We start from the raw sequence: 14,209 nt of genomic DNA, 5'->3' as shown, positions 1-14,209 counted from the left end.
CCCACCAATCAAACTAGAACAAATTCGACGCCCCGGAGCCCACCGCGATGGAAGTCCCGATGCGAAGAACCGGAAGAAGGTGGACGACCGACTGCCAGAACTGGGAGCCGCCATATCTCTGACAGAAGGCGAGCGGCTGCCCGCGCAAATATTTGTTCCGCATGATGTCGAGCCAGAGGCCACCGTGACCTTGCGAAATGAGCCAAAGCCAACGGGATAGGAGGGCGATATTCATGCGCTTAGAGCACATAATTATTGGGGAATGTTGCATAAAATAAAAATTTTCCTACGCTCACCAAGATCAATCTATGAGTTCATCTAGCAACGAGAGAGGGGAGTGCATCTACATACCCTTGTAGATCGCGAGCGAGAGCGTTCAAGAGAACGAGGTTGAGGGAGTCGTACTCATCGTGATCCAAATCACCGGAGATTGTAGCGCTGAATGGACGGCACCTCCGCGTTCAACACACGTACGGTCAGCGTGACGTCTCCTCCTTCTTGATCCAGCAAGGGGGAAGGAGAGGTTGATGAAGATCCAGCAGCACAACGGCGTGGTGGTGGATGCAGCAGGGATCCCGGCAGGGCTTCGCCAAGCGTCTGCGGGAGAGAGAGGTGTAGCAAGGGGGAAGGGAGGCGCCAAGTGCAAGGGTGCGGCTGGACTCCCTCCCCCCTCTATATATAGGGTCCCCAGGGGGGGCGCCGGCCCTAGGAGATGGGATCTCCTAGGGGGTCCGGCGGCCAAGGGGGGTGCCTTGCCCCCCAAGGCAAGTGGAGGCGCCCCCTCCCCTAGGGTTCCCAACCCTAGGCGCAGGGGGGCCCAAGGGGGGGGGGGCGCACCAGCCCACCAGGGACTGGTTCCCCTCCCACTTCAACCCATGGGGCCCTCCGGGATAGGTGGCCCCACCCGGTGGACCCCCGGGTCCCTTCCGGTGGTCCCGGTACAATACTGGTGACCCCCGAAACTTTCCTGATGGCCGGAACTTGACTTCCCATATATAATTCTTTACCTCCGGACCATTCCGAAACTCCTCGTGACATCCGGGATCTCATCCGGGACTTCGAACAACTTTCAGTTTGCTGCATACTAATATCTCTACAACCCTAGTGTCACCGAACCTTAAGTGTGTAGACCCTACGGGTTTGGGAGACACGTAGACATGACCGAGACGGCTCTCCGGTCAATAACCAACAGCGCGATCTGGATACCCATGTTGGCTCCCACATGCTCCTCGATGATCTCATCGGATGAACCATGATGTCGAGGATTCAAGCAACCCCGTATACAATTCCCTTTGTCAATCGTTATGTTACTTGCCCGAGATTCATTGTCGGTACCCCAATACCTCGTTCAATCTCGTCACCGGTAAGTCACTTTACTCGTAATGCATGATCCCGTGACCAGACACATGGTCACTTTGAGCTCATTATGATGATGCATTACCGAGTGGGCCCAGAGATACCTCTCCGTCATACGGAGTGACAAATCCCAGTCTCGATCCGTGTCAACCCAACAGACGCTTTCGGAGATACCCGTAGAATACCTTTATAGTCACCCAGTTACGTTGTGATGTTTGGTACACCCAAAGCACTCCTACGGTATCCGGGAGTTACATGATCTCATGGTCTAAGGAAAAGATACTTGACATTGGAAAAGCTCTAGCAAACGAACTACACGATCTTGTGCTATGCTTAGGATTGGGTCTTGTCCATCACATCATTCTCCTAATGATGTGACCTCGTTATCAATGACATCCAATGTCCATAGTCAGGAAACCATGACTATCTATTGATTAACGAGCTAGTCAACTAGAGGCTCACTAGGGACATGTTGTGGTCTATGTATTCACACGTGTATTACGATTTCCGTATAATACAATTATAGCATCAATAAAAGACAATTATCATGAACAAGGAAATATAATAATAATCCTTTTATTATTGCCTCTAGGGCATATTTCCAACAGTCTCCCACTTGCACTAGAGTCAATAATCTAGTTACATTGTGATGAATCGAACACCCATAGAGTTCTGGTGTTGATCATGTTTTGCTCGCGGAAGAGGTTTAGTCAACGGATCTGCGACATTCAGATCCGTATGTACTTTGCAAATATCTATGTCTCCATCTTGAACATTTTCACGGATGGAGTTGAAACGACGCTTGATGTGCCTGGTCTTCTTGTGAAACCTGGGCTCCTTGGCAAGGGCAATAGCTCCAGTGTTGTCACAGAAGAGAGTGATCGGCCCCGACGCATTGGGTATGACTCCTAGGTCGGTGATGAACTCCTTCATCCATATTGCTTCATGCGCTGCCTCCGAGGCTGCCATGTACTCCGCTTCACATGTAGATCCCGCCACGACGCTCTGCTTGCAACTGCACCAGCTTACTGCTCCACGATTCAACATATACACGTATCCGGTTTGTGACTTAGAGTCATCCAGATCTGTGTCGAAGCTAGCATCGACGTAACCCTTTACGACGAGCTCTTCGTCACCTCCATAAACGAGAAACATGTCCTTTGTCCTTTTCAGGTACTTCAGGATATTCTTGACCGCTGTCCAGTGTTCCTTGCCGGGATTACTTTGGTACCTTCCTACCAAACTTACGGAATAGATCCTATGGCTGAGGCATAGGGGATGACACTCATCTCTTCTTTATCTTCTGCCGTGGTCGGGCATTGAGCCGAGCTCAATCTCACACCTTGCAATACAGGCAAGAACCCTTTCTTGGACTGATCCATATTGAACTTCTTCAATATCTTATCAAGGTATGTGCTTTGTGAAAGACCTATGAGGCGTCTCGATCTATCCCTATAGATCTTGATGCCTAATATGTAAGCAGCTTCTCCAAGGTCCTTCATTGAAAAACACTTATTCAAGTAGGCCTTAATGCTGTCCAATAGTTCTATATCATTTCCCATCAAAAGTATGTCATCTACATATAATATGAGAAATGCTACAGAGCTCCCACTCACTTTCTTGTAAACGCAGGCTTCTCCATAAGTCTGCATAAACCCAAACGCTTTGATCATCTCATCAAAGCGAATGTTCCAACTCCGAGATGCTTGCACCAGCCCATAAATGGATCGCTGGAGCTTGCACACCTTGTTAGCATTCTTAGGATCGACAAAACCTTCTGGCTGCATCATATACAGTTCTTCCTTAAGATAGCCGTTAAGGAATGCCGTTTTGACGTCCATCTGCCATATCTCATAATCATAGTATGCGGCAATTGCTAACATGATTCGGACGGACTTCAGCTTCGCTACGGGAGAGAAAGTCTCATCGTAGTCAACCCCTTGAACTTGCCGATAACCCTTAGCGACAAGTCGAGCTTTATAGATGGTAACATTACCATCCGCGTCCGTCTTCTTCTTAAAGATCCATTTATTTTCTATCGCTCGCCGATCATCGGGCAAGTCTGTCAAAGTCCATACTTTGTTTTCATACATGGATTCTATCTCGGATTGCATGGCTTCAAGCCATTTGTTGGAATCTGGGCCCGCCATCGCTTCTTCATAGTTCGAAGGTTCACCGTTGTCTAACAACATGATTTCCAGGACAGGGTTGCCATACCACTCTGGTGTGGAACGTGTCCTTGTGGACCTACGAAGTTCAGTAGCAACTTGATCCGAAGTACCTTGATCATCATCATTAATTTCCTCTCCAGTCGGTGTAGGCACCACAGGAACATTTTCCTGAGCTGCACTACTTTCCGGTTCAAGAGGTAGTACTTCATCGAGTTCTACTTTCCTCCCACTTACTCCTTTCGAGAGAAACTCTTTTTCCAGAAAGGATCCGTTCTTGGCAACAAAGATCTTGCCTTCGGATCTAAGGTAGAAGGTATACCCAATGGTTTCCTTAGGGTATCCTATGAAGACGCATTTTTCCGACTTGGGTTCGAGCTTTTCAGGTTGAAGTTTCTTGACATAAGCATCGCATCCCCAAACTTTTAGAAACGACAGCTTAGGTTTCTTCCCAAACCATAATTCATACGGTGTCGTCTCAACGGATTTAGACGGAGCCCTATTTAAAGTGAATGTAGCTGTCTCTAGAGCGTATCCCCAAAATGATAGCGGTAAATCGGTAAGAGACATCATAGATCGCACCATATCCAATAGAGTGCGATTACGACGTTCGGACACACCGTTACGCTGAGGTGTTCCAGGCGGCGTGAGTTGTGAAACGATTCCACATTTCCTTAAGTGCGTACCAAATTCGTGACTTAAATATTCTCCTCCACGATCTGATCGTAAGAACTTTATCTTTCGGTCACGTTGATTCTCTACCTCATTCTGAAATTCCTTGAACTTTTCAAAGGTCTCAGACTTGTGTTTCATCAAGTAGACATACCCATATCTACTCAAGTCATCAGTGAGAGTGAGAACATAACGATATCCTCCGCGAGCCTCAACGCTCATTGGACCGCACACATCGGTATGTATGATTTCCAATAAGTTGGTTGCTCGCTCCATTGTTCCGGAGAACGGAGTCTTGGTCATTTTGCCCATGAGGCATGGTTCGCATGTGTCAAATGATTCATAATCGAGAGACTCTAAAAGTCCATCAGCATGGAGCTTCTTCATGCGCTTGACACCAATGTGACCAAGGCGGCAGTGCCACAAGTATGTGGGACTATCGTTATCAACTTTACATCTTTTGGTATTCACACTATGAATATGTGTAACATTACGTTCGAGATTCATTAAGAATAAACCATTGACCATCGGGGCATGACCATAAAACATATCTCTCATATAAATAGAACAACCATTATTCTCGGATTTAAATGAGTAGCCATCTCGTATTAAACGAGATCCAGATACAATGTTCATGCTCAAACTTGGCACTAAATAACAATTATTGAGGTTTAAAACTAATCCCGTAGGTAAATGCAGAGGTAGCGTGCCGACGGCGATCACATCGACCTTGGAACCATTCCCGACGCGCATCGTCACCTCGTCCTTCGCCAGTCTCCGCTTATTCCGCAACTCCTGCTTTGAGTTACAAATATGAGCAACGGCACCGGTATCAAATACCCAGGAGCTACTACGAGCACTGGTAAGGTACACATCAATTACATGTATATCACATATACCTTTAGTGTTGCCGGCCTTTTGTCCGCTAAGTATTTGGGGCAGTTCCGCTTCCAGTGACCCTTCCCTTTGCAATAAAAGCACTCAGTTTCAGGCTTGGGTCCATTCTTTGACTTCTTCCCGGCAACTGGCTTACCGGGCGCGGCAACATCCTTGCCGTCCTTCTTGAAGTTCTTCTTACCCTTGCCTTTCTTGAACTTGGTGGTTTTATTGACCATCAACACTTGATGTTCCTTTTTGATTTCTACCTCTGCTGACTTCAGCATTGAAAATACTTCAGGAATAGTTTTCACCATCCCCTGCATATTGTAGTTCATCACAAAGCTCTTGTAGCTCGGTGGGAGCGACTGAAGGATTCTGTCAATGACCGCCTCGTCCGGGAGGTTAATGTCCAGCTGGGACAGGCGGTTGTGCAACCCAGACATTTTGAGTATGTGCTCACTGACAGAACTATTTTCCTCCATCTTACAACTATAGAACTTGTCGGAGACTTCATATCTCTCGACCCGGGCGTGAGCTTGGAAAACCATTTTCAGCTCCTCGAACATCTCATATGCTCCGTGTTGCTCAAAACGCTTTTGGAGCCCCGGTTCTAAGCTGTAAAGCATGCCGCATTGAACGAGGGAGTAATCATCAGCACGTGTCTGCCAAACATTCAAATCGTCTTGCAGTGCTGGGATAGCAGGTGGGTCACCTAATGGTGCTTCAAGGACATATGCTTTCTTGGCAGCTATGAGGATGATCCTCAGGTTCCGGACCCAGTCCGTATAGTTGCTGCCATCATCTTTCAGCTTGGTTTTCTCTAGGAACGCGTTGAAGTTCATGTTGACATGAGCGTTGGCCATTTGATCTACAAGACATTTTTGCAAAGATTTTAGACTAAGTTCATGATAATTAAGTTCATCTAATCAAATTATTTAATGAACTCCCACTCAGATTAGACATCCCTCTAGTCATCTAAGTGTTACATGATCCGAGTCGACTAGGCCGTGTCCGATCATCACGTGAGACGGACTAGTCATCATCGGTGAACATCTCCATGTTGATCGTATCTTCCATACGACTCATGTTCGACCTTTCGGTCTCTTGTGTTCCGAGGCCATGTCTGTACATGCTAGGCTCGTCAAGTTAACCTAAGTGTTTTGCATGTGTAAATCTGTCTTACACCCGTTGTATGTGAACGTTAGAATCTATCACACCCGATCATCACGTGGTGCTTCGAAACAACGAACTGTCGCAACGGCGCACAGTTAGGGGGAACACTTTCTTGAAATTATTATGAGGGATCATCTTATTTACTACCGTCGTTCTAAGTAAACAAGATGCAAAAACATGATAAACATCACATGCAATCAAATAGTAGTGACATGATATGGCCAATATCATATAGCTCCTTTGATCTCCATCTTCGGGGCTCCATGATCATCTTCGTCACCGGCATGACACCATGATCTCCATCATCATGATCTCCATCATCGTGTCTCCATGAAGTTGCTCGCCAACTATTACTTCTACTACTATAGCTAACGGTTTAGCAATAAAGTAAAGTAATTACATGGCGTTAAATCATTGACACGCAGGTCATACAATAATTAAGACAACTCCTATGGCTCCTGCCGGTTGTCATACTCATCGACATGCAAGTCGTGATTCCTATTACAAGAACATGATCTCATACATCACAATATATCATTCATCATTCATCACAACTTTTGGCCATATCACATCACAAAGCAATTGCTGCAAAAACAAGTTAGACGTCCTCTAATTGTTGTTGCATCTTTTACGTGGCTGCAATAGGGTTCTAGCAAGAACGTTTTCTTACCTACGAAAAAGCCACAACGTGATTTGTCAACTTCTATTTACCCTTCATAAGGACCCTTTTCATCGAATCCGCTCCAACTAAAGTGGGAGAGACAGACACCCGCTAGCCACCTTATGCAACTAGTGCATGTCAGTCGGTGGAACCTGTCTCACGTAAGCGTACGTGTAAGGTCGGTCCGGGCCGCTTCATCCCACAATACCGCTGAAGCAAAATAAGACTAGTAGTGGCAAGAAAGTTGACAACATCTACGCCCACAACAGATTTGTGTTCTACTCGTGCAAAGAGAACTACGCATAGACCTAGCTCATGATACCACTGTTGGGGAACGTTGCATAAAATAAAAAATTTCCTACGTTCACCAAGATCAATCTATGAGTTCATCTAGCAACGAGAGAGGGGAGTGCATCTACATACCCTTGTAGATCGCGAGCGGAAGCGTTCAAGAGAACGAGGTTGAGGGAGTCGTACTCGTCGTGATCCAAATCACCGGAGATCCTAGCGCCGAACGGACGGCACCTCCGTGTTCAACACACGTGTCAGCATGACGTCTCCTCCTTCTTGATCCAGCAAGGGGGAAGGAGAGGTTGATGAAGATCCAGCAGCACGACGGCGTGGTGGTGGATGCAGCAGGGATCCCGGCAGGGCTTCGCCAAGCGTCTGCGGGAGAGAGAGGTGTAGCAAGGGGGAAGGGAGGCGCCAAGTGCAAGGGTGCGGCTTCCCTCCCTCCCCCCTTTATATATAGGGTCCCCAGGGGGGCGCCGGCCCTAGGAGATGGGATCTCCTAGGGGGGGCGGCGGCCAAGGGGGGTGCCTTGCCCCCCAAGGCAAGTGGAGGCGCCCCCTCCCCTAGGGTTCCCAACCCTAGGCGCAGGGGGGCCCAAGGGGGGGGGCGCACCAGCCCACCAGGGGCTGGTTCCCCTCCCACTTCAGCCCATGGGGCCCTCCGGGATAGGTGGCCCCACCCGGTGGACCCCCGGGACCCTTCCGGTGGTCCCGGTACAATACCGGTGACCCCCGAAACTTTCCCGATGGCCGAAACTTGACTTCCCATATATAATTTTTTACCTCCGGACCATTCCGGAACTCCTCGTGACGTCCGGGATCTCATCCGGGACTCCAAACAACTTTCGGTTTGCTGCATACTAATATCTCTACAACCCTAGCGTCACCGAACCTTAAGTGTGTAGACCCTACGGGTTCGGGAGACACGTAGACATGACCGAGACGGCTCTCCGGTCAATAACCAACAGCGGGATCTGGATACCCATGTTGGCTCCCACATGCTCCTCGATGATCTCATCGGATGAACCACGATGTCGAGGATTCAAGCAACCCCGTATACAATTCCCTTTGTCAATCGGTATGTTACTTGCCCGAGATTCGATCGTCGGTATCCTAATACCTCGTTCAATCTCGTTACCGGTAACTCACTTTACTCATATCGTAATGCATGATCCCATGACCAGACACTTGGTCACTTTGAGATCATTATGATGATGCATTACCGAGTGGGCCCAGAGATACCTCTCCGTCATACGGAGTGACAAATCCCAGTCTCGATCCGTGTCAACCCAATAGACACTTTCAGAGATACCCGTAGTATACCTTTATAGTCACCCAGTTACGTTGTGACGTTTGGTACACCCAAAGCACTCCTACGGTATCCGGGAGCTACACGATCTCATGGTGTAAGGAAAAGATACTTGACATTGGAAAATCTCTAGCAAACGAACTACACAATCTTGTGCTATGCTTAGGATTGGGTCTTGTCCATCACATCATTCTCCTAATGATGTGATCTTGTTATCAATGACATCCAATGTCCATAGTCAGGAAACCATGACTATCTGTTGATTAACGAGCTAGTCAACTAGAGGCTCACTAGGGACATGTTGTGGTCTATGTATTCACACGTGTATTACGATTTCCGGATAATACAATTATAGCATGAATAAAAGACAATTATCATGAACAAGGAAATATAATAATAATCCTTTTATTTATTGCCTCTAGGGCATATTTCCAACAATAATGCCAAGGCCTCCTTGTTCCATGGGCTTGCAAATGTCAGGCCAACTGACCATATGATACTTCTGCTTATCGTTGTTGCCAGCCTAGCAGAAACGAGGCTGGACTTTGGCGATCTCATGGTGCAGAGTCTCGTGAAGGCTGTAGAAGCTCATGAGAAACAAGAGGAGGCTGGAGAGGGAAGAGTTCATGAGAATTGTCCGGGCCGCATTTGATAACCACCTCCCCTGCCAAGGCTCGATGCGCGTTTGAAGCTTGGCCACGGTCGGGCGCAAGTCCGCGACGGTGAGCCAGGAGTCACTAATGGGCGTACCCAAGTAGGTCATGGGGAAGGAGCCCAGGCGGCAGTTAAGCCGGTTGGAAATGGCCAGACACTCCATGGAAGAGTATCCCATCACCATAACATCACTCTTGTCGAAGTTTATCTTAAGGCCAGACATTTGTTGGAAGTAGAGGAGGAGGAACTTGAGGTTGGAGATGTCCGCCTCAGAGCCTTCGACCATGATGATGGTGTCGTCAGCATACTGGAGGAGGGAAATCCCGGAGCCTCCGGCCAGGTGGGGGGTGATCCCACGAATATGGCCAGCAGCCATTGCCTTATGAAGGATGGCGGCAAGAGCGTCCACCACCATATTGAACAAGAACAGGGAGAAGGGGTCGCCTTGCCTAACCCAACAGAGGGTGGGGAAGTAAGGGCCTATCTCGCTGTTGATGTTCACGGCCGTGCGATCGCAGGAGACCATCTGCATGACTCTGGTGATCCAACGGTCGTTGAAGCCCTTCTGGAGCAAAACTTCCCGAAGGAAGGTCCAACTAACAGTGTCATAAGCCTTCTGGAAATCAATCTTCAGGAATACCGCCTTGAGGTGTTTGGCGCGGACCTCATGGAGGACTTCATGAAGGACAAGCACCCCATCCAGAATATACCGACCTTGGATGAAGGCGGACTGGTTGGGGTGGGTAACGCGGTCAGCAAGACGGGTCACCCTATTGGGGTACCCTTTTGCTAGAATCCGGAAAATCACGTTAATGACCGTGATCGGGCGAAACTGGCGGATGTCGGAAGCGCCAGGCACCTTAGGAATGAGAGAGATGATCCCAAAGTTGAGGCGTCCGAGGTCGATGGACCCAACGTAGAACTTGTCGAAGATGGCCATGACCTCTGGTTTAATCACGTTCTAGAAGGTCTGGAAGAATTTAACTGGGAGGCCGTCTGGACCCGGCGCCGAGTTAGGGTTCATGCCACTAATGGCAGCCAAGACCACGCTCTCGGAGAAGAGGGCCGTAAGGGCCGCGTTCTCCGCATCAGAGACTAGCTGGGGCCGATCCAGCAATCAGGGGGCAGGGAGAGGCCGCTCCTAGGAGCGGTGGAGAACAAGGATCTATAGAACCCATCAACGTGGGTCCGAATGACACGGGGGTCTTGAAGGATGGTCGCGCCATCCCACAAGAGGGGGATGGTGTTGCGTCTACGGCGGCCATTCGTGATGGCCTGAAAGTAGACCATGTTCGCGTCGCCCTTCAAAACCCATTTCTGGGCACCACAGAGGCGCCAATAGGCCTCCTCATCGGTGTAGATGACGGAGAGTTGATCTTCTAAGTCATAGCGAGAGAGCCACTCGTCGGGAGAGAGTCCAACCGCGTCCGCACGCAGGTCAAGGGACTGAATGGCGGACAACAGGGCCTTCTTGCGATCGTGGAGGTCTCGACCCAGGTTAGCCTCCCAACCCTTCATGAACTGTCAGCCACGCTTGGCACAGAAGTGCCACGAGTCAATGGCCGAAGGGGGACGAGGGTGAGGGTGCGCGCGAGCCTCCACCCAGCGAGCGCCCACAGCCGCCACGAAACCGGTTTGGGACAGCCAGAAGGTCTCAAACTGGAATCGTGGGGTAATCGGCGTCCGCTCATCGGCGGAGGACAGAAGGAGGGGAACATGATCAGAGCCAATTCGGGTGATGGCGCGAAGGGAAGCTAGGGGACAACGGTTTGGTACATAGTATGTTTCTACCTTTTCTTATATGTCAAGTGGGTGTGATTCCCATGTTACTTTTTGATCAAAAAGAGGACCACATAGAATATCTTTAGTTGACTAGAACAATGCTCGTGCGTTGCAACAGGATATAAATATTGTATTACGTTAGCTTGTGTTTACCTGCCCATATTATGCCATTGTGTAAATAAATGCTCATTAAATTATGTCCATGATTTACCTTATATTTTGATCATAAGTGATTTACTTGTCCATGGTATGCGATTGTGTAAATAAATATTAATCAAATTCTACATGTAATTTACCTTATGTTTAGATAAGAAGTTTGGTAAGTAAATTAAAGTAGAATTGGTGATTGATTATTATACGGGGAAGGTTGGACGAAGGGGTGATGGGAAGAAAGGTGAAACGGAACTTTACGTTCTTTTTAAATAAGTAGAGACTTTGCAACAACATTGGTGTGAAAACCGTGGTACTGCTAACAGAAATAGAGGGCATAGACATTGAACTTACTTTTTTGAGAATCAATTCTAATTGGTATTAGAAAACAATTCACCGAAACAAGTTATTTCATATCCACAACCACTCTTTGCTTACTTTATTTCTCGTGGGTTGGATAGAGATGATTAGAACATCGCAACACACAAAGCATATGCCTTATCATGGTATTCTCCCGCTTCCGAACCCAAAATCCGGAGGCATGCCAGCTATCACCTTCTTGACCGATGGCCTTGCCAACAACGCTTCCCACCATGCCTTTACGTGCGGATACGCGTCGAGCACAACCGCATGCTCCGTCGCCATGAAATAGCGCATGAAGGAGAAATGGGTGAGGTCGGCGAAGCTGATGAAATCCCCGACCAAGTACTTGTTGCTTGACAGCCTCGCCTCGTACACCTCCAGCAGCTTCTTCAGTTTCTCGACGCTCTCATCGACGAGGCCCTGATCGACGTCCCTCCCAACAAACGGGTTGATGATGCAGTTCCATACGATGGGCTTGAGTACGGGCTCCAGCTGGTGGGCATCCACGTCGACCCATACGTCCACCATCGCTGACTCCTCGAGGCTGCCCGCTCCTAGAAGCCCGGGCTTGTGTTTGCGGAGAATATGCCTTGCAATGGCGCGGGATTCTCAAGAAAATAAATTGCGGAGAGAAATCAGTACCCCTCATTTTTTTATCACGCCCACCAAATTGCTTAATAATTCATAGAAAAACCATATACCTACTGAATCAAAAATAAAATAGAAAACATGAAGGCTTACGGTAAAGCGTCAGATCGCCGTCTTCCACCACCGGGATCTCACCGAAGGGCTGCAGAATCGTTGGAAGGGAACAGTAGTGTTAGTGTCTCTTGCTTTCAACAGAACTCAAGTAGCAAAGATGAACCAGATATGGAGAAGGTTAGCAGAGCACACGTACGTTTCTGGCGAGGTGCTCCGGCCGCCGGTGGTCGCCGCCGTTCCGGCTCATGGACACGAGCTCGTACTCGGCGCCGGCCTCCTCCAGGGAGACGAGGACCCGCGCCATCCATGGCGACACCGCCCAGCCGTACACCTTCATAGGCGCCATCCCTTCTTCTTCTTCTCCCTCTGTGTTTGCAGTGCACTGCTATGGGTCCATTTATGTACTTCATCATCAAGCACTAGTAGCACTTCGGTTCCCTGTTTAGGCGACGCCGATCGTCACTGCTTGCGTGTGCAGCGCAATCCATTGGTAGGTGAGCAAAATTGGTCCATCGTGCCAAGTAAATCTATTCGAGGAAGCCAACCACGTGAACAAGCCACCAACCAATGCACACTCCATCCGAAGCACCTTTTTTTTTGCAATTATAATAGGAAACTGCCATTTTTATTTGGGCCGGGCATCAGGAGTCGGATTTTTGGGTCCGGCTTAAGCCCATCCCTGGGAAAACTATGTAACTCAAAGCCTTTTTTACAATATGTAACTGACGTTTCTAGAAAAAAAGAAGAGATGTAACTGACAGTTAATATCCTACTCCCTCCGTCCCATAATATACGACGTTTTTTAACACTACATTAATGTAAAAAACGTCTTACATTATGGGACGGAGGGAGTAATTACTAGCCTAAATAATGAAACAAATATTAGTATTTGATAAAAATATCCTAGATATAGCTGTAACCTGTAAATAGCTGTTCTCATCCTCAGGGTGCCCCTGCCTATAAATAGACATCATGTAGGCTTTGTCCAAATAGTATTGTGCGGCGCAAACAAAATTACCCAATCTTAGCATCTCTCTCCATCCACATACAACCAGCAAGATCCATGAGGCCACTGGCGGCTCTTGTGGTCGTAGCCGCGGTCCTTCTCATGTTGGCCGGTGTCGACGCGACTGTGGAAACAACCTGCAAGGCGGCGGCCGACGAGGACGCGCATGTCAACTACGACTTCTGCGCGTCGTAGTTGAGAAAGCACTACCAGAGCTCCGACGCAGACACATGGGGCCTGGCCAAGATAGCGGCTAACATGGGCGTCAACAACGCCTATGGCGCCATCCACGACATCGAGCGCCTACTAGCGAAGCCGGACACGGATGCCAAGACGAAGGTGGCCCTTGGGCAATGCCAGGGGTTGTACGACAACATGAAGTTCGCGTTTGCCGGAGCCTACGATGAGATCAACGGCCGGAATTACGCCGCGGGGAAGGAGGAGGCCGCAAAGGCCATCTTCCTGGCACACCAGTGCGACGATGCCTTTGAAAAGGCCGCCGTCCCGTCGCCTCTCAAGCAACGTAGCCTCTACTCCGTGCAGACAGAGATAGTCTGCACAGCCATCACTAACCTTATCAAGTGATGAATAGCATCATGGATCCAAATCATGGGAGAGTTTAGAGGTCGGACCAACTTGTAGCGATTACTACTCTAAACCTTTATAAGGTACATGCAAGGAATAAAACATGTTTTCGTTAGTTGTGGGTTTATTTACATGCCTGATAGAGTTCTCAATGCATCTTGATTTGCTTTCTGCTCTTTAAAAAAATGTGCATTAAATTTCACATGCCCTTTCAGTGTGTTATATTTATTTTTCTTGTAACACAGTCAAAGAATTGTCTTATACCCTTTCAATGTGCTATATTTATTTTTCTTGTAACGCAGCCAAAGAATTGTCTTATACCCTTTCAATGTGCTATATTTATTTTCCTTGTAACGTAGCCAAAGAATTGTCTATTCGCAAAAAAAAAAAAGAAATTGCCTTCTACGTTTTCAATGTGCTATATTTATTTTGCTTGTAACGTAGCCAAAGAATTGTCTT

The 14,209-nt window shown here is 48.2% G+C and overlaps 2 protein-coding genes across 2 annotated transcripts; one reads left to right on the top strand and one right to left on the bottom strand.

Moving 5' to 3' along the window:
* Positions 1 to 11,434: 11,434 nt before the first annotated feature.
* On the bottom strand, positions 11,435 to 12,555 carry LOC123115480 (glutathione S-transferase 4). The gene is made up of 3 exons (XM_044536630.1): positions 12,356 to 12,555; positions 12,199 to 12,247; positions 11,435 to 12,065 (listed from the first exon to the last, which is right to left on the bottom strand). The coding sequence occupies exons 1-3, from the start codon at positions 12,503 to 12,505 to the stop codon at positions 11,596 to 11,598; spliced, it is 669 nt and encodes a 222-aa protein (XP_044392565.1). The 5' UTR covers positions 12,506 to 12,555; the 3' UTR covers positions 11,435 to 11,595.
* Positions 12,556 to 13,252: 697 nt separating this feature from the next.
* On the top strand, positions 13,253 to 13,978 carry LOC123115479 (pectinesterase inhibitor 8-like). The gene has a single exon (XM_044536629.1). The coding sequence runs from the start codon at positions 13,424 to 13,426 to the stop codon at positions 13,748 to 13,750; it is 327 nt and encodes a 108-aa protein (XP_044392564.1). The 5' UTR covers positions 13,253 to 13,423; the 3' UTR covers positions 13,751 to 13,978.
* Positions 13,979 to 14,209: the final 231 nt, after the last annotated feature.

This window comes from Triticum aestivum, chromosome 5B (genome assembly GCF_018294505.1).
Source record: "Triticum aestivum cultivar Chinese Spring chromosome 5B, IWGSC CS RefSeq v2.1, whole genome shotgun sequence".
Taxonomy (NCBI): Eukaryota; Viridiplantae; Streptophyta; class Magnoliopsida; order Poales; family Poaceae; genus Triticum; species Triticum aestivum.
Note: the sequence above shows the minus strand (reverse complement) of the source record. Positions and strands in the feature narration are given on the sequence as shown.